The 20342-nt window shown below is 39.3% G+C and overlaps 1 protein-coding gene across 6 annotated transcripts in view; it reads left to right on the forward strand.

The window, feature by feature from the left end:
• The first annotated feature begins 11388 nt into the window (after nucleotides 1–11388).
• Raver2 (ribonucleoprotein, PTB binding 2) overlaps nucleotides 11389–20342 on the forward strand; it is an 89200-nt gene continuing 80246 nt past the window's right edge. For 2 of the 6 annotated variants that reach the window (XM_078026411.1, XM_078026409.1), the window contains exon 1: nucleotides 11397–12127. In XM_078026411.1, the coding sequence (XP_077882537.1) occupies nucleotides 11912–12127 (216 nt within the window). In that variant the 5' untranslated portion in view covers nucleotides 11397–11911. Of the gene's footprint in view, nucleotides 12128–20342 lie in introns of all 6 variants that reach the window. The other 4 variants (XM_078026410.1, XM_078026412.1, XM_078026407.1 and 1 more) reach the window with 4 other exon arrangements.

The raw sequence follows: 20342 nt of genomic DNA on the forward strand, positions 1-20342 counted from the left end.
ATTCTCTGGTGGGCATTAACATGTAAGATTAAAGATCATCTGTATTCTTGCACCTTGTACTGCAGACCTCCTCATGTCGAGCAGAAGGGCAGTTAGAACCACACAGCTCTTTTCTGCTCCAGTTTATACTCAAAGCAGGCAGACTTCCATGTCACCCAGTCTGTAGGCATTGCAGTCTTACCTGACATGAGGTTACCTGCAGACCTCAAAGAAGTCTATCAGGTGTTGTGCGGTATTAGTCAGGGTTCTCCAGAGAAACAGGACCAGTAGGGTATATGAGGGAAGTCGGGGGAGGGATCGGGAGAGAAAGAGAAATTTATTTTGAGGATTAAGCCTTGGCTCATACAATAGTGGAAATCTGGTGGGTCCAAAGTCTGATGAGGGAGGATGGCTGGCTGGAGGCTCAGGAAGGAGTTCTAGTTCTAGTTCAGAGGCAGTTTGCTAGTGAGCCAGAAAGAGCAGACGTTACAGATGAAGTCAGAGGGAAGGCTGCTGGCAGAACGCCCTCTTGCTCGGGGGAAGTCAGCTTTATTTCTACTTTGGCCTTCAGTTAATTGGATGAAGCCCACCTGCATTATGGAGGGCAATCTGCTTTACTTAAGGTCCACTGATTAAAATGTAAAGCTCCTTTTAAAATGCCGTCACAGAAACATCCAGAAAAATATTGACCCAAATAACTAGACATCATGGCCCAGCCAAGTTAACACATAAGGTTAATCATCACCGTGGTACTAATGTCTGCTGTCATTTCTGAGATAGAATATTATGTTTGATTCACAGTCTTGGCTCAGGACGTGGTAGTTTCAGAGGCTTCTTCTTGGCTTTTCCAATAGGAAAGACCTTACCCCACTAGCTAAGGATCTTACGTGAGTCCAACAAGATGAGTATAAATCCTGATTTTTCACCAAGGGTAGATGAAATGACTACCAGCTGGATTTATAGAACCAGTGAGCTCACTATAAACTGGGCTGTAGACAGACTTCATATATAATTAGGCCACAAAGCCCCAGCTCTAATGGGACTAGGTATCTAACAGGACTTCAGGTTTCAATGTCAGCTCAATGTGTCTGTAAGTCCTCAATCTGTGTGCCCATACTACTTTTCCCAGTGTTTAGTCACATGAACAAATAGCTATAAGATCCCTCTGGACAGGACAGGGCTATCACAGTTAAGACTTGTCATGGTGTTGCAAGGTTCTTCTTTCTTTGGACAATCACCTCTCAGTCATTGCCTTCTGGGTGTGAAAATTTCCTCAGGAACTAAGCAATGAATCATGAATTTCTTTTTGGGAAACCACTTTCATCCTCTTGCCTGTTTCTAATTATAAATGCTAAATGGCACTTTGATTGGCTGACCTTCTATTTTTTTTTTCCCCAGGGACTATTATATTTTATTAACTATTTCTGTCTTCTGGGTCATGACCCCTTGACAGCTATTTTAATGCTGTTGAAAGTTACAATAATGGCAGCCCTCTGGCTTCTGGCAGTTAAGTATTGTTACCTGGCCTCTATCTTTTTGGGGTGCTATCATCCCTATTGTTATTAATAACCTAACTCTGTGACACCTTCAGCCCTGCCTGCAGGGGCAGCCACTACTAAAGTCCTTAATGATGTTGATGCCTCTCTCCCCAGAACTTTCTCAATGGCCTTGGAAACTGGGGTGTTCTCTGCGCCCTGTGGTAGACATAATTCTCTCATGGAAATTCTGGCCTCACATTATGAATCCACGGCAGCATCTGTTTCCAGCCATTTTTATAATTCTTCCTCTTGCTCTCTGTCTTAACAACTTCAGAATTTCTATTTCACTCAGTACGGGCCATTACTTTCTCTAGAAAGCTAACCTTATAATGATGTTAGATCCCATGACCCAAGAAAGTATTCCAAGTTAAAGAGGCTCTCTCTCACCCTTTACCTCTTACCATTTCTCAATTTCTCATCCCTCCTTAGGAGGACATAAATAGAACGTTGAAATAACCAGCCAACACAGTTATCCTCATAGATACTTGTTACGGTTTAGCTATGAAGCATCCCCCAAAGAATCATGTACTGAAGGCTAATCACCCCATGCAGCAGTGTTCAGAGGAGGGGCTTTGGGGAAGCAATTGGATCATAAGGACCCTAACCTTATCAAAGGATTAATCCACCATGGCTGGATTAATGTTTATGTCTCCTGAGTATCAGACATCAAGTCCAAATTAGATAAGTGTTCTAAAGATGTTTTGAAGTAATCGTCTATGAAATATAAGGGAGAAAGGAGCGGGAGGAGAGATTTCGAAACACAAACCTGGTCTGACACTTGTGAGATGGAAGAGGGAAGGAGAGGAGAGCATGTAGGAAGAGCCCAGTCTGCAGTGCAGCTCTAAAAACGTCTTGACCAAACAACCGGGAAGTTCCCCAACAAAGATGCCCAATAGAGAGAGGCCTCTTGTATCAGGCAGATATGGCCCAACCCTTTTACCCCATATTGTTAGGCAGTGCCTGTGAGCAGTGTGGGGAATGGGGTGGGGTGGGGAGAATGATCTCGGGATGAAGGCTGTTCTGGGCGACACACCCCCACAATCAAGTGTTAAGTGCAGAAGCAGGAAGAAGAGATGCCAAGGCCAGGAGGCCAGGTGGGAAATGGAAAGGGAGCCTGCCCAGAAGGCTTATGGGTAGTAAGCTAGAGTGTAGAACTATCTGGGAGGAATAAGTTCCCAGGTTCTATTGCACTGTAAGGTGACTACAGTTAACAATATTATATTGTATACTTCAAAATACTAGAAAAGAGTTTTTGAATGTTCTCATCACAAAAAACCAATGAATGTTTGAGGTTACGGATATATTAATTGCCCTGTTTTCATCATTACACAATGTATACATGTATTAAAATATCACATTGTATCCACAAATATGTACAAGTATTACCTGTTAATTAAAAAAATATTAAAGTAAAGCTGTGTGTAATGCCTCCTTTATTGACATGTGTCTGTTTCAGAAGGGACGATGGCCAGCATCTTTTTTTTGGGGGGGGTTCTTCCTGCCCAGGGGAGTCCAAGCTACCCTAAAACTTACAATCTCAGGTAATTAGTCAGTAAAAAAAGCACAAATACTCAGAAATATATTTACAGAAAGCAAAGACCTTGATAGATCTAGTCCACATGGGTTCTGGAGCCAGACAAAGTCAAGATGGCTCTGATGGTTTATTTAAGGGGATACATCAAAGGCAGGGATAAGGTTTCAAGGGTGGAGTCTTGCTTTGTGATGTCTTGCAGTCAGGAGGTTGATTGACATCTTGGCAGGTCACACCCATCTCAGGTGCTGTGTCGGCCCACAAGGCAGATGGGGAAAGAGATCCACATTGTCTCTGGGAGAGGAGATGTCCACTGGCCATTTTCAGACACCAGATGTCTCTATCTCCGAGGCTTCCATGCACAGTGACCCACATGCAACCCATGGATGGCTCCTGACATGTCTATGTTTAATGGACTGACTCAATGTTACAAATGGCATGAATGAACCTGTGGAGTGCACGAGCAGCCGTGGGAACTGAATGCATGCCAGGAAAGAGACAAAAAAAAAATCTATAAAAAACAGACACAAGAATTAAAAAGGACCAGACATGATGGCATATATCTATAATCTCAGCTACTCAGAAGGCAGAAACAAGAGGATTACCAGTTCAAGGGCGGCCTAGGCAACTTAGAAAGACCCTGCATCAAAATAAAGTAGAAAGGTTTGAGATTCAGCTCACTGGTAGAGCACCCTTCTAGTACGTGCTAGGCTCTGGGTTTAGTCCCCAGTACCCCACAAACCCAACCATGAAAAGGTATAGTTTTTATGTAAGGGGAAATCATCAGATGATCCTCAATGCACCCCGAAGGTAATCAATGTGTTATTGGAATCATCTTGAAAGTATCATTTGAGTATTATCTGCTTTATGAGGTAAGTATGTACACTTTAACACATGTACCTCTAACAGACTTTCAACAAAATGATTGCTTTAAATGTCACATGACTAAATGGCAAGTCTCTTCATTCCTCACAAAAACTGTATCATATGAAAAGATTTGTTTCCCTGTCCAATAGCTGGGATGTATTTTATCTTTAAAAGAGTATGCTGCCTGCTTCATGAATTTTCCTATGATTTTATAGCTACCATTCTTTTTTTTTTTTTAAAGAGAGAGTGAGAGAGGAGGGAGAGAGGAGAGAGAGAGAGAATTTTTAATATTTATTTTTCAGTTCTCGGCGGACACAACATCTTTGTTGGTATGTGGTGCTGGGGATCGAACCCGGGCCGCACGCATGCCAGGCGAGCGCGCTACCGCTTGAGCCACATCCCCAGCCCTTATAGCTACCATTCTGACATTTTTCATATATATATTTTTAGTTGTCATTGGATCTTTTATGTATTTATGTACGTATATATTTATTTATTTACATTTGGTGCTGAGGATCAAACCCAGGACTTTACACATGCCAGGCAAGCACTCTACCACTGAGCCACAACCCCAGCACCCCCATTCTGCCATTTTTATTTATTTATTTATTTATTTTTTGGTACCAAGGGTTTAACCCCAGGCCACTTAATCACTGAGCCACATCCCCACCTCCTTTTTTATTTTTTATTTTTGAGACAGGATCTTGCTAAATTGCTTAGGGCCTCCCTAAATTGCTGAGACTGGCCTTGAACTTGTAATCCTCCTGATATGTTGGGATTTCAGGTATGCACCACTGCACCCAGCTTATTCTGCCATATTAAAAAATCACATATTTGTTAGAAAGTGTACTACTTCCTTAAACTTCTAAATTCAGGAAGTTTCCAAAAGAGTCTAAACTTCAATGTCAAGGAGCCACAGTTCTTCATGAATTATGTAATATAATTCAAGATTCAAGGGAAATGTTTATGGTTTACAAATCTCTAAATCTGCAAACATTTTTCACAACCTTATAAATAAAATTAATATAAATCTGCATTACAGTAAGAGCTTAAAGTATTTTAAAGATGTGTTTCAACTGTGACAAAAGGAAAATAGAATGGCACTTTGTGGTAGAATTTAAACCAAGAAAAGTAACATCATTTACTTGTAGATACTACGTACTCATAGGCACTATGATTGAAGGCATAAATTTAGCTATGAGACCATTTTTATAGTTAAAGCTTGGGCAGCAGAAGCATTCTTTCATCTCTCATCATGAGTAGGACCACTACCTGATTCATCTTACTTACTCATTACACTACTACATACTTATAAATAAGTAATGATCTTTATACGACTACCATTGTCATGACCACATCTGAACTTTCACACCCTCTTGGTGGCTGCTATACATATGAATGAAGTAAGAAAAGCAGAGAATTTGGAGACAGACTGGGTTTGAGTTCTAAATTTGCCTCATTCTAGCTGCATGACTTTAAGAAATTTACTTAACTTCCTTATGTCAGTCACTTTGCCCAGGTTATAGGGAGCATAATACCCACAGTGTGTTATGAGAGTTAAGTATTTGTAAATAACCTCTGTGGACCACAGATTTTAATTTTTTGCTCAAATCTCCTCACTGTCAGAGGATGATCTTCTTTCTGCTTCACACAGAAAAGTAAACGGTATAAAACGTATCCTATCAATTCTTTTTGATATCTCTTGCTCCCACTACTATATTGAAGATTCTCTCATTTGAAATCACTGGGATCTTGCTAACTGCTAAATCCTTAAAAGTCTTCATTCTATCTATCCTCTCCACTGCATCACTGTATTAACCATTCTCCTTGAGATGTTTTGCTTCCTAGTCTCCTCTGAAGCCATTTTTGCCTACCACATTTCCAATCTATTTTTACTAATTTTAGTATGATAACAAATGCAAGGTCAGTAGCAGAAAGCAGTGAATGTTAAGTCAGGCCAGTTTTTGTGATCCAAGAAGGGAGTCCAAAAACAACCAAGGTCAATACCGGGAAAACAATGAAGCCATGGAGCTGATGTGCCAGGAGTTATATTGTAAAACTGCAGCCAAGGATCGGGAGCTGGAGATCACCACCAAGCTAAAAGTATCACACAGGCAGCAATTCCTTATGTAGTCCAATTGCATTTTTTTTTTTTTTGGCTCCCCTGGTAGGGTCACAGTAAGTTGTTTAGGGCCTTTCCAAGTTGCCCAGGCTGGCCTTAAACTTGTGATCCTCCTGTCTCAGCCTCACAAGTCACTGGGATCACAGATGTGCACCAAACCCATGTCCAACTACTTTTGCCTGGCAACTTTTACATTTTTACCTTACTTTTTATGAGCTGAGCACATACATAGTTCAAGCAGGGTGTTAACAAAACTGACATGTATCTTCCACTATTTTTCATTTTGAGTTGTTAAATTGTTCCCTAAGGTCCTATTTCTTGGACTCCTCTTTCAGTCTACACATTTAGCCAGCATGATCTAATTCAATTTCATTTTTTAACAGCCAAGTTATCTTAAATTTCTAGAGTGTCTTCTGGGTGTTCTATATGTCCCACAGTTTTTGCAGCTCAGATGCTAAACCAAGCTTTGTACCTGCGCTTCCTAAAATGTTGCCTCCAGCCCGGCATCACTGCCCGTACAACCTCTTCCATTAGAAACCATGATGCCATTCTGTTTGTTGACATCCAATATGTCACTAAGAGCTTTAAATATAATTAAGTGTTCATTATCATTGTTATTAATATTATGACTGCCTTTTATCTAGCCCTTGGGCTGAGCACCCTGCTAAATTCTTTATATATAGATTACCTCATCTAATCCTCATAATAGCCTTTAATAATAGCTGTATGGGTGCTGCTATTATCTCTATTTTAGAGATGAAAAGTCTGAGGTTCAGCATATTTAAAATATTCTCCCTTGCTTTAAATAGTTGCTCCATTTACCCAAAAATGAATCCAGGTAATTTGACTCTGGATCCTGCCCTCTTGCCACTATATTCTGCTGCTTCTTTGCTCTACTGAGCCTTTCTCCTGAAAGTCTCACTGATTCAACCGTTCTCTGGCTACAAGCACACAAAATTACATAGCTGAGCTCTAAGAGTAGATGGATTTGCATTGAAGTCCTGTGACCCCGGCTTGCTGTGTGACTTTGGACAAGGAACCTGACCTTCTCTGCCTGTGATTCCTCATCAGGGAAAAAACAGATACTAGTTACATTTCAGGTTGGTTATAAGGTTTCAAATGAAATAATATCAATGACAAAAAAAAAATGAAAACTTAGCTTTACCCATGTAAATTCTACAAGCTTAAGCACTATTATTATTATTCTACTCCAGTATAAACTCGCAAACATTTTCACTTTGTTTTCAAAAGACTTCTAACAGATCTCTGTGACTTGACCCCATAAATTAATTTTTTTCCATTGTTGTCAGAATTATTTTTCAAAAAGCTCAATCTGACCATGCCACTTCCCTGCCTGAAAGTCCCCGATGTTCCTTTTCTTGTGGGAATAGCCTTTGATGTCATATTGAAGCATTCACTTAAAATGGAATCAACTTCTTAAAACTGGAATGACATCTGCTACTCCTTTCTCTTTTATTTCCTGCTCCTCTCTCAAAAGAAGCCTAGTTTTCATAAACATCAGATTATTCTTTCATGGACTCACCAGTGCTTTTGATGCCTTGGGGCCTCTTTGTGCTTCCCTTTTCTCATAGAAAACTCCTACTTGTCCTTCAAAATCCAGCTTTTCACCATGGTTTCCCCTAGATCAGAATCTAATACTGCCATATCCCAATCCCTATGCTACTGAAAGTACTTTAATCCCAATATTTATCAAACTAATTTTGCAATTACTGAATTGCAATGACTTTCTCCAGGGAAAAGTTCACTTCTGAATAAAAATCAGTCTAATGTGGTGCATCGTACTGTGTCTGGTATATTGTAGGCACTTGATATATATATTGCTGAAATAACTGAAAGTGTATTGTTCTTACAGTCTACAAAGCTTTTTCACATACTTATTTCATCACATGATCAGGATATACAATCATAAGATTGGACACAAGAGGCTGTTTTTTTTTTACTCTTATTAAAAATTGAGACTTTATTAAATCTCTTCAACATTTCCCCCTAATTGCAGAGTTTTAAAAATATACAAAATAACACCTATGCTTTAAAAAGCTAAAATGAGCACATGGTTCATATTTTAAGAATGAGGTGATTATAATAATCTACATAATTACCTGTGGGCATTGGTAAATACATTGCAGCTTGATAACTGTGCTCCACTTCAAGTTCAGATTAGAATGTTCCTTTATTTTGTTAGGAAAACAGCTATTTTCAAGTGTCAGGTTAAAACCTGAAATGAAAGGAACTCTTTGGAATGACAGTAGCATTCCTATGTCTTTGTAGTTTCTATCCATTTTTGTTTTTAATGTGGCAAGAACAATTCAGTGGTCTATTATTTCTCTGAATTCCCTGAAAACAATTGAGCAAAAGTAACCTAGAGCAGTGTTTATCAAAATGTAAGTAATGATTCATTTAGTGGCACAGAAAATCAATTGTGTAATCACAGCAATTTAAAAAATGAAATGGCATAGGATATTCTAGAATGTGCTGCATGATGTAAGGGCATGACTTCTTGTGAAATCTTCATTTCAATTGTGTGTTTACTGGCCTGGGAAGTAAAATATATTTCCCACTGTGGCATGTAAATCCCACTAGATTGGTCCAAAAAGTTTGAAAGACAATGCCCTATATGACCTAGCAATATTGCTCAAAGAGTGGGATCAATTCCAAATATCCACTTAATAAAATTAGCTTAATAACCTGATAATCCTCCCTGCTGGGTCCCCAAACTCCAGTTATATCATCATAACCCCCACACAAAACCTGATTCATTCACTGGAGTTGGCTCCAAATAACATTTAATAACTTCAAAAAAATCGAACCTACTTCCAAAAAATTGAACCTATGTCTAAGAGATGTACATTTACTATTACAGGAACTGTGCAGAAGAATTTTCCAAAAATACTGAAGTCAATACAACAAACAAATAAGCAGTTTGAAAAAGGTTTTAAGTAAAACAACATCAATAAATTTAGGTTAAGATCACTATATCCTAGGACTGCTCCTAAAGTTCTGTTTTCATACCATTATATTTAATTATAATTATTGCATTTTTTCCTGCCACTGAAACTCTACCCTTATCATAGAGGAATCTTATTTTATTATTTCTGTATTCTCAAGTGCCTTTATATACGTATTGTCTAGAACATAATAGACATTTAACAAATGTTTGTCAAGGAGACAGTACTCATTTGGATAAATATATGTCCTGAAACTTAATGAATGACTGACTTAGTGTTGTAGCATATTCAAAGGCTATTCTTGCTCACTTAAAGAATATACTTTTCTAAGCCTCTCAGTTTTATGAAATAGGGCTATATTGGAGTCTGAAATGCACAAATTTTAAACAGTTTTTGATATCAGAATATCATGATTGCAAGCAGAGAAATAAGCACTCTCTTATCATGCTTACAATGGTAAAAAGTGAGGGAGGTAGTTTGGAAATGCACATCCCAAATCTTTCAATATGCAGAATTTATTCTGTGCAAAAGTAAAGGTCTTCAAATATGGACACAAGGATATTAAATTCGATGCTGTTTACAACAGATAAAAATGTCTACCACCTGAAGATTAGTGAGGTATATTATGATAATTCTTACAATTGAATAATGTGCAGCTATGAATAATAATGATGTTTAATTACATTAGCATTGAAACGGGCTCGGGCGATATACTGTAAAAGACAGGAAATAGAGCGATAAACTACAGAATATCATTTAAATTTTTTATAAGGTGAACTTCATATAACAAAACCAGCCAGTTAAAAAGGAACAATTCAAAAGCCATTTTGAATACATTCACAATATTTGGCAACTGCCACCTCTATTTATTTCCAAAACAGTTTTATTGCTCTGAAAGAAGTCTATATCCATTAAGCAGTTGTTTTCATTACCCCTTCCTTATGGCCCCTGGTAATTCCCAATCTTCATTCTGCTCTATGGATTTGCCTATTTTGGATATTTCATATGAATGGAATTATATATTATGTGGCCTCTGTTTCTGGCCTCTTTCATTTAGTGTTTTGGAGGTTCATCTTCCTTGTGGCAGTACTTGTTTTCACAGTTGAATAATTTTTCATTGTGTGTGTGTTTGTGTACGCACACACATATTTCACAATTTATCTTTTTATCACTTTTGATGAAAAGATGGATATTCATAGCTGTTATGAACATAGGTATATTGCTGAACATTATTTTAATGATACAAGTGTTAGCAGAGAATTAAATTCAAGAATATTAACAACCATTTTTGGGGGTGGAGGGATAATAGGTGAATCATTTTATATTATTTAGAACATTGGGCCCTAGAATTAATTGGACCAGGCTTCATTCCCCACCCCCCACACCCCAGCCCCCATTTGGGGGGATTAAACCCAAGGTACTTCATCTTTGACATCCTTACAACCCTTCTTTATTTTTTTGAGACAAGATCTCACTAAATTGCCCAGGCTGGGCTGAAATTTGTGATCCTCCTTACTCAGCCTACTGAGTCACTGGGATTACAGGCGTGTGCCACGGTGCCTGCTGACTCCATTTCTTCATGTGTAATACGAAGAAAATAATACCTACTTAATTGGATTATTGTAAAAAGTAAATGGAATATATGTAATTAATTAGAAATATGTGGGGGGCTGGGGATATAGCTCAGTTGATAGAGTGCCTGTCTTGCACGCACAGGCCCTGGGTTCAATCACCAGCACCACACAAAGTGGGGCACATGGTAAGTACTGAATTCATAGTATGCTTTAAAAAATTGTATTTTTGTTCATACTTTTTGATTATGTTTATTTAAAACTTTTCCTCCTACTGGATTACAATAGTAATAGTTAAATAGTATTTGTGTGTGTGTTTATGTGACAGAGACAGATTTGAATGCTATACACTTAAGAAGCCTGTTCCCCTTGCTGATGGTCATTTGACTACTGAATTGTTCTGGTGACCTCACTTTGATTATAGTCCTATAATGTAACTCTTCCTTCAAATTTCAATTCAAATAATGTTCCAAGTACGTATTTTCCAGTATTCTGCCACAGCAACTCTTCCCTTCTAGGAGCGTTTCAGCATTGCTTTAGATGCAACCATCCAGTTTCTAGTCTCGGCAACTGTGCGACAAGTACTGAGGGACGGTGGAAGGGCACAGGTTTTCTCCTACACACACATCTAGAAAAATACATCACAATCAGGTTTTACCGCGTGTATGATTTTTTTCCCCCAGGATAGCCCTCCCTTTGCTTCCTAGAAAACCACATTTTATCTCTTATTGTAAATTCAAACTTTGCCAAATATGCACACCTTGAACACTCAGAAGAGTTGCAGTCCGGGGCCCGCCGGGGCTGCGGGGAGGCTCCCTGCTGCCTCCCAGGGTTTCGGAAGTCAGAACTCGCACCTGCAGCCCCCGAGCCGACCTAGCGCGGGAATTTCGAGGGGTTCCGGGGAGGACTGCGGTGTTCGCGGGGAGGCCGCGCGGGGACAGGTGCTGGGGGCTTCGAGTCCCGCGAAGGGACCGCATCTCCGGAGCCCGACCCCGGGCGTTGGCTAAGGCCTTGCAGAAGAGGAGCCAGCCGCCCGCCCAGGTGTGGGGGAGGCGGCGCCGGGCCTGCCCGCGGACCTGAGAGCCGAGGGCGCGGGGGCTGGGGGCGCGAGGGGAGGTGCCGCGAGGTGGTTCTCGGCTGCTCCTCAGGTTTCCTCTCCCGCCCGTCGGCCGGCTGCTGGCTGCCGCGCCGCCTCCCTCCCTAGCTCCCTCCCCTCCGCAGCTGGGCCCACTCTGCGGCCTCGGCCCGCCTCGCCCCCGCCCCGGCCTCCTCCCGCTTTCTCTCTCCGCTTCCCCTCGAGCTTCCGAGGAGTCCGCAGCCGCGGGGCGCCCGGGAAGATGGCGGCGGCGGCGGCGGCTGGAGACGGCGGCGGCGAGGGGGGCGCGGGCCTGGGCTGCGCGGCGGGGCCGGGGGCGCGCGAGGGCTCCGTGGACCCCGCGCCCGCCGTGCTGCACCCGGAGGAGGTCGCCGCGAGGCTGCAGCGGATGCGGCGGGAGCTGAGCAACCGCAGGAAGATCTTGGTGAAAAACCTGCCCCAGGACAGCAGCTGCCAGGTGTGGGGACGGTGCTGGGGAGGCGACGCGCCCTGGGGGCGACGAGACAGACTCTGGAGAAAAGCTGCCTCCGAGGTGTCGGGGCAGGAGGAGGAGGGGATCGGCGCAGAGTGCCTAGGACGGCCCCTAGCTTTTACAAAGCTCTTGGGGTTTCCAAGCCTGCAGACAGACCTCCAGGGAGGGGAGTAAGAGTAGGAAACTGAGGCTCGGAGCGGCGGCGTAGTGGCTCGTCCAAGGTCACCGGGATTGGTGGCGGCTGCCGCCAAGAGTATTCCGCTCTTTTCTTCTCCTGCAGCCCTTGAGGTAGTTGCAGATGAAGGAGAGTGGAGGTGAGCTTTGGAGCTCCCATTTGGGGGCCTGAGTCTTTGGGAACACCTCCAGAGGGGCAGAAGGTCCCGCGTGGGGACCTCAGGACTAGGTGTGCCTTGGGGGTGGGGGGCGGGATCACGGGAGAGCTGGGAGTGAGTTTTGCTGATGCAGAAGCACTTGACCAAGTTTGTATGAAACAACTTTGTCTCCTCAGTTTGCTAAGGCCCCAGAATAGGGAGGTTGTTAACTGCGCTTTGAGGAGCCTTGCAGTCGGCTTGTGCCAAACCAAGTAGGGAAAGATTTGTTCCTCAGTGATTTTGAATGAAGCTTTTAAAACTATGCTACTCTGTGTCTTTAATCCAGAAACTCTAAACCTATTTAACTTTTTTTTTTCTTTCCTGATTGTGAAAGTTACAAATTGTTTTAAGAGAGCTAAAAAATCAGAGGAGTATAAAGGGGGAAAAAATAGAAATATCCCATAGTTCAGCTATCTAAAGGTAACCATTTTTAACCTAGAATATCATTTCTTTTCTTATGCATATGTGTACATATGTATTTTGTTTTATCTGAAATTTGAGATAATTTCTTCAATTCTTTGGAGGTTCTTAATTCTCTGATATTCACATATTTCACACCACACACACACACACACACACACACACACATATATATATAACTTGAATTTATATGGATTGTGATGAGAGGTCCTGGCAGTTGCAAATTTGGGGGAGGTGGGGGTGGGGGTCTCATGTAGTTCCTCCTATAACCTGATGCATGGAATTGGGAGGATTCCCTTCTCAAAATTGCATGGCAGTTCTTCCATGCCACCCATAGAAAAATGAGACTAATGCCCTATTATTGTGTTAGACTTTAGAGAGCCACTCACAATAAATATGAGCCTGTAACCTTTATAACTCATATGCATGTGGGGATTTCTGTTTGCAAATGCAAGGTCTGTTGTTAATATTGTCTGTTGATATAGTGTGTCTTGTCCCTCTTTCAACTTTTTTCATTCTACCTTTGTCCACTTCTTGTCTGTTAGATAATGTTTTGCATTACTATGAATAAAGACACCTGCAATGACCTGATTTGGAGAGGGAGGCTTTAGAGAAGCAGATGGCATTTCTAAAAAACAAATTAAAGAAATAACAGCTCTGTGTGTAGATAATCTAGGAGAAGATGGAGAAGTGTTTTGATTTCCTCTGTAGAATGTCAACTATTTTTGTCACAGCATTTTCTTGCATTAATTCAACATATATTTAAATGTAAAATTCAAGACAGTTCTATTTTTGCTTTGTTGTTGATATTTTTTCATTCCCTTTTTCAAAAGTGGTGAAAAACATATCCAAGGGTCTTATAAAAGGAATCATTTCAATTAGATCAGGTGTTATGGGTGGAGAGAGACTCTCTGAGAATTACAGTGTAATTTCAATTTTTTCAGATATTCTTTCTGTTACGGATTTTTGTTTACCTTAAATCTTAGGATTTTCTGTGAAGTAGCAAGCATAAATGAGCAAATAAAATGGGGTTGTGGCTCAGTAGCAGAGCACTTACCTCTGACATGTGAGGCACTGGGTTCGATCCTCAGCACCACATAAAAAAAAATAAACAAAATAAAGATATTTTAAAAAAACAACATAATTAAAAAAGAGGGTGGGGTGAACATTCTCCTTGTATAGATGAGTCCATTACTGTCAAGTAAAGTATCTTAAAATTTTTATGCAAAGTTAAATTCTTACACCATGGTTTTTGAGTTCCATCTTAAAGAAAACACACACACACACACACACACACACACATACACACACACACGGCTTGTTTTCAGTCTTGTCCTAGCATTTATATTTTCTCTATAATTTTCATAATGCTTTTAATATTTCTGATGTGGTTTTGAAATATATGAGCAAATCAGTTTTAGGTTATATATAAGGTTTTCTGAGTAGTATTCTTTTTTCCTCCATCACCTTTAGTACTTTACTCCCTTTATTAGCTTTTTGATCACAATTACAACTATTAGTGGTCTGTATTACAAAAATAAGTAAGATAGTGGAGCGCGGTGGTGTATGCTATAATCCCAGTGACTAGGGAGGCTGAGGCAGGAGGATCGCAAATTCAAAGCAGCCTCAGCAACTTAGCAATGCACTTAGCAACTCAGTGAGACTCTATCTCTAAATAAAATATAAAAAGGGACTGGGGGTATGGCTCAGTGGTTAAGTACCCTTAGATTCAATCCCCTGTACAAAGGAAGGAAGGAAGGAAGGAAGGAAAAAAGGAAGGAAGGAAGGAAGGGAGGGAGGGAGGAAGGAAGAAAAAGAAAGTCCAAAGTATGGTAATTTCTAAAAGCAATTAAAAGCTGTTCCTAAAGATATATTTTTGTTGTTGTTGAGAATTGCTGTTTTTATTGGTCCAGCAAAATTAAAATTTACTTCACTTATTTTTTCCAAGTTGTAATATTTTCACGAATATGTTCAGCATGAAATTTTTTTGAGTTTTGTCATAATTCAGTTTCCCTTGATAGTTTTAATGTCTGTTTAGTTTTATTTTGTTTCTCAGTGGCTATATTTTGCTGTCAACTTACTAATGAAGACTTAACTCTAATTTTGCTTTGTGCCTCTTAACCAGCAAGGCCTACATTAAATTACCTGTGCCATAACCACAAATTTTCCCTGGGAGATGATTAATGTGGCTTTTATTCAATTATTAAATAATCAGATATCTCAAATACTTAAGTTTCTTTTTCCGGAGAGAGTCTGTGCTTAGTCATTCATTTATTTTACAATTTCACATTAAGGATTGAAGGCGTTCTTAACTCTGATTCTCAGGCTGTGTAATTATGTCTTTAGAAAAGCTATTGCCTGGTAGCTGATTAGTAGGAACCCATTGAATTTTTTTTCTTAACATTTTGAAAACATGGGTACTTCTTTTAAAACATAGTTTTCATAAGTCAAATTTTGTTTAATTTCTGGTATCACATTTATAGGAGCATGCCACAGTTTCATAGTTACTGTGATTTAAAGGTACATTGAAAATACTGTTTTTAAGTGGAGCTTTTAGAGGTATGTGTATTAAATACCTTAGAAGTTCAACACAAATACCTTTATATTAGTAAGTTCTCAAAAGTTTTTTTTTATTGAGTAATCACTGTACATTCAATCAGATCCTGACTGGTCTGCCTCCTCAACTTTCCAGAATCTTCCTGGCGTTTTTGTTTCCACAGCCTCAGCTCTGGTTTAGGGCTTATTATCTCCTGTACAGACTATTTCTACTTTTCAGATTGTCATCTGCTATTCTGGTCCTGTGTGCTTTAGCCTGTCCTTCAAACTTCTTCTCTTGAAACATCCTCTGATCTGATCATATCAATATCTCACTTTAAAAAAGCAATCCAGCAAACAAAAATCCTAGTGCCTTCACGTTTCCCATACTGCTTCTTAAAGTTTTCCTCAGATCATCTGGCACCCACCTCCACACCTCTACCCTGCTACCAGGAGCACTTTACCACTGAGCTGTATCCCTGACCCTTTTATTAAACTTTATTTTGAGACAGGTCTTACTAAATTGCCCAGGCTGGCCTTGAACTTGAACTTGTGATTCTCCTTCCTCATCCCCCCTACCCAAGTCACTGGGATTACAGGTGTGCGCTCATCTTCAAATTGTTCTTAGAAGTTAAAAAAATAAAAATTAGTGGCTCTAAATTAGACTACTAGAAGAGTGAAGTTGTTTTGAGGTTTTGTGTTCTGTCTGAAAAATTCACATTCATTTGATGTTGTAATAGCATTGAATTCAATTTAAAACCAGTAATTTGACTTCTAATTTTTTTTTAAAAAAACTTGATACTATTAGAAGATATACTGTATTTATATGACTTTACATATTCCTTTGTTAACAGGAGTACTTTGAAAGGTATGACAGGATAGAAATCTAAAATTCTTAGTTTTTACGTGATGGGCCAAGTCACATTTGCAGTCTCATTTCTTATTAGTCCTGCACTGGATTCTGCTCCAGCTTCTCAAGCTATCTACTCCACATACTTCACGCTTCTGTGATTTGAATATTTACAGTAATGTCATTCAGTGTTGTGTTTTGTAATGTAAATTATAGTGAAAAATTCATTGTGGTTGATATTTATAATTATCACAATTATTTATAGTGAATAATTTATACTTAATAATATTGTGTGACTACTGGTTCTTATTCAGAGTAGCCACTGTGTATAGATGGCAATGTGTCCATACTCTCTTTGTGACTAAATTTAGAACTTTGATTAGTTAAGGTAATGTCCTAATCTATGTTTGTTGCTGCATTTCTAGAAATTGCCTATATTTTAACTTCTCATTCAATAGCATTGTTATTTGGGGTTTCAGAATGGAAAAAAAGACTGGGGATATATCAAGTGTTAGGCCCTAAGTTCAATCTCCAGCAACACACACACACACACACACACACACACACACACACACACATACACACACACACACACACACAAACACACACAAATGAAGAAAATGGGCATTTTCTTTCTATTTTGTATTCACTCACTTAGTTTTTTCTCATGTCTTGTGACTATACACATGTTTTGTTTTTCATGTGTTGTTTTAAAATATGAATTTTAATTGTGAGTGCTTAGGGCCAAAATCCAGGATTTTGTCTCCTGATTTCTTCTGTTTGTGTTTATCCTCATTTTGGTAAAGCCACTGACGTTTAGGGGATTTCGGGACTCACTTCTTATCTGTGGACATAAGAAGAAATAAAAATTATATCCTCTCACCTTGGATTTTATAAATTTTCATTTCAAGGTACCCTATTATGGTAGTTAATTCAGAAGCTTGATTATTAATTTCTGGAGATCCATTTGAAAGCATAGTATTATCAATTAAACAGCTTTTAGAATTACAAGTCACCAAATGTAAGAAACTGATTGATCTTATCTTTAAATTTTACTTATTTCCCAGGCTGGGGTTGTGGCTCAGTGATAGAGTGCTCACCTAGCACTTGTGAGGCACTGGGTTCAATCCTTAGCGCCACACAAAAATAAATAAATAAAATAAAATTATATTTTTAAAAATTTCTTTTACATTAGTATAAAAGCAATAGAAGTTTCGCACATATGATGTATCCATCAACTGTAGAATTTTAAAATACACCTTGTTTTCTTTAACAATATATTCAGAAATTACAGACTGTTTTTTTAAAAAATAAATATTATTCACTTTTTTTGGACAATTTGAGATGTTTTCTCATTTTAAAATTATTTGTTTTAAATAAAAAATGCAGTTTTAGGGGCTGGGGATGTAGTTAGGTGGTAAAGTACTTGCCTAGCATGTACAAAACTGTGAGTTCAATTTCTAGCATCACTACCAAAAAGAAAGAGAGGAAGAAAGAAAAGAAAGGAAGGCTATTTTGCTTACTTACAAAAGTTACTTATTTTAGTGTAATTTATGATTCTTAAAAATTCCCCATTACATTTTCATTTCTAATGTAATTAAGTAGAATAGAATTGTGGGTTTTGCTGCTTTTCTGTGTGCTTTGTTTTCCTATTCCCAGTGTAACAAAGGCTCTGAAAACTGCTAAGGAAATATACTTCTAGATTTCTGGGACACCACTGCCTCCTCAAGTTCCTGGTCTTGGCAGAAATTCTTGAAAAGTGTTTCAGAAATGCTGTTCTCTGCTCTGAAAACACATTCAAGAAGAGGAAGAGTACTTTGTGGTTAGCATCACAATGTTGTGTGTTAACAGCCAGTCACCAAACTTCTCACATAATCTATAGATTATTTCCTAGTTAATGAATGACTTATACTTAGAAATTGTTCTTTAGAATTGCAACATGTTTTTCCACTGAAAGAATGTGTTAGATGGTATTCATTTTTGCAGGTTAGTACTTTAATGTCCATTTAAATGGCTTCTGAAATGTAAGATTATACCAAGTCCTGCAATAGCATTGAATCAGCTTTGTACAGAAACAGAGACTCTCCCAGCTACCAAGTTCCTGATATGTGCTCCTGTGTTTTAAGGCAGAACTCAAGAAGGAAGGAATTAAATGGAATTTGCCTTTTTAGATAAATAAGATACAGAAGATCAGGGAAGCATTGAATGAAGGCAACTCTGATAGAAGGATGTTGCTGTAGCAGGGTGGCCCTGTTACTAACCCCCTCAATTTTGTTTCCTGATTTCTTCTGTTTGTACTTATCCTCCTTTTGGTAAAGCCACTGACCTTTAGGAGATTTCGGAACTCACTTCTTATCTGTGGATATAAAATTTATACTTAGCTGTCTTTATCCCAGCAAAAATAGGTAAGCTAGGGAATGTTAAAATGTAAATAAAGAAAATAAAATTTATAAAGATCCTAAAATTGCTCACCAGGAGCCCCAGCTCTGTGTGTATTTCTGTTTGCCTAGGTAAAACTGTCTTCATTGGAAGTGGGCAGTGTGCACTTAGAGGGTAATAAGTGACAAGAGGGCAGATCAGATCCCCTTGGACACTTGGCTTTCTTATATTTTGGATGATGGTTATCAACCAAGGACAGTCCTTCCTTGGTTGTTATGCTAAGTATCTTCCACTTGCTCTTCCATCTGTGCTCCAACCCTTCAAGCCTGCTCTGTGTCTGGGGAGGCTAACCTGCATGGTGCATTGCATTAACAAGGTTCTCTTAACCTCTGCTTGCCTTTGGCCAGAGCCACTAGTGGGAGATCAGCAGATGGAGGAGAGTGAGATCAGAGCATGTCCTTCACCCCGCTCCCTCTCTACCAGGTTACTGTGGGTTGGCTGCTTCCTCTTTCAAAGGTCAGTTTTTATGCTGTGGTTCTCTCCATTACAACTAAGCTCACTGGGTTGTCATAACCTTTCCCCTTATCTACTTAGATGCTAGGAGGAGTGGCTAGCCATAGAGTTTCTTTAAGTCATTGTAGATCATCTGTTATAAAAAATTCTTTCTAGGACTAGGGGTGTAGCTCAGTGGTAGAGCACTTGCCTAGCACATGTGAGGTACTGGGTTCAATTCTCTGTGCCACATAAAAATAAATAAATAAAATAAAGGTATTTTGTCCATCTACAACTAAAAATAAATATTAAAAAAAATCTTTCCAATTACTTAGGTTTGAATGTACCATCTGTTTCTTGCTGGGACCCCAATACTGTTACTCAGTCTGCTTTCTTCCTCTTGTCTTTCTTAATTGTACCCAGGTTTTCCTTTGAGGACCCATCATTCCCTCATTATTTAGCAAATCTATGAATTGGATGGGTTTTATCTCTATTCCCATGACATAAATCAAAGAACACGAATCTTCCCTTTTACAAGAGGGATTGGTCAAAGAACAGGCAGTAACCTGGACCTAAGCAATTATTCCTGGTAGTAGGCTGGCCATAATGATGGTTTCAGCCTGCTATAACACAGAAGACTAGGATTTTTGTTGGTTGTTAAGGTAAGTAATTTTCTTTTTCCTCACTGGACATAAATACAGGGAAATGTAGCCACGGTTGCAGCTGACAGGGGACAGAGTCAACATTCAGAGGAGGACTGGAATCCCGATCAGACTGTCTGCAGCTTAACCTATCTCTGGATTTTATGGTTATGCAAGCCATTAATTCCCTTTGTTTCACTTATTTCAAGTTGGGTCTTGTGTTACTACCAACAAATAGTAGCCTGCTAATAAAGAATTTTAATAAAAAAATGTAAAATCTCAGTATTGGAAGGAATGGTGCATGGCATTTTTGCTCAAGTCGTGAATTCAATTTAGAGCATCCTCAACACATGTTTAACACCTTTCATTTCAAAGAAATGACTGTTTTCTAAAGTGTCCTGTCTCCAGACAGCTTTCTTTGTTATATGTTTCTTAATTATATTGAACATGTAAAATTTATTTCCTTGAAGTTTTGATTTCTTGATCTAATGTCTACCTTCCAATCATACATA

This window comes from Ictidomys tridecemlineatus, chromosome 11 (genome assembly GCF_052094955.1).
Source record: "Ictidomys tridecemlineatus isolate mIctTri1 chromosome 11, mIctTri1.hap1, whole genome shotgun sequence".
NCBI lineage: Eukaryota > Metazoa > Chordata > Mammalia > Rodentia > Sciuridae > Ictidomys > Ictidomys tridecemlineatus.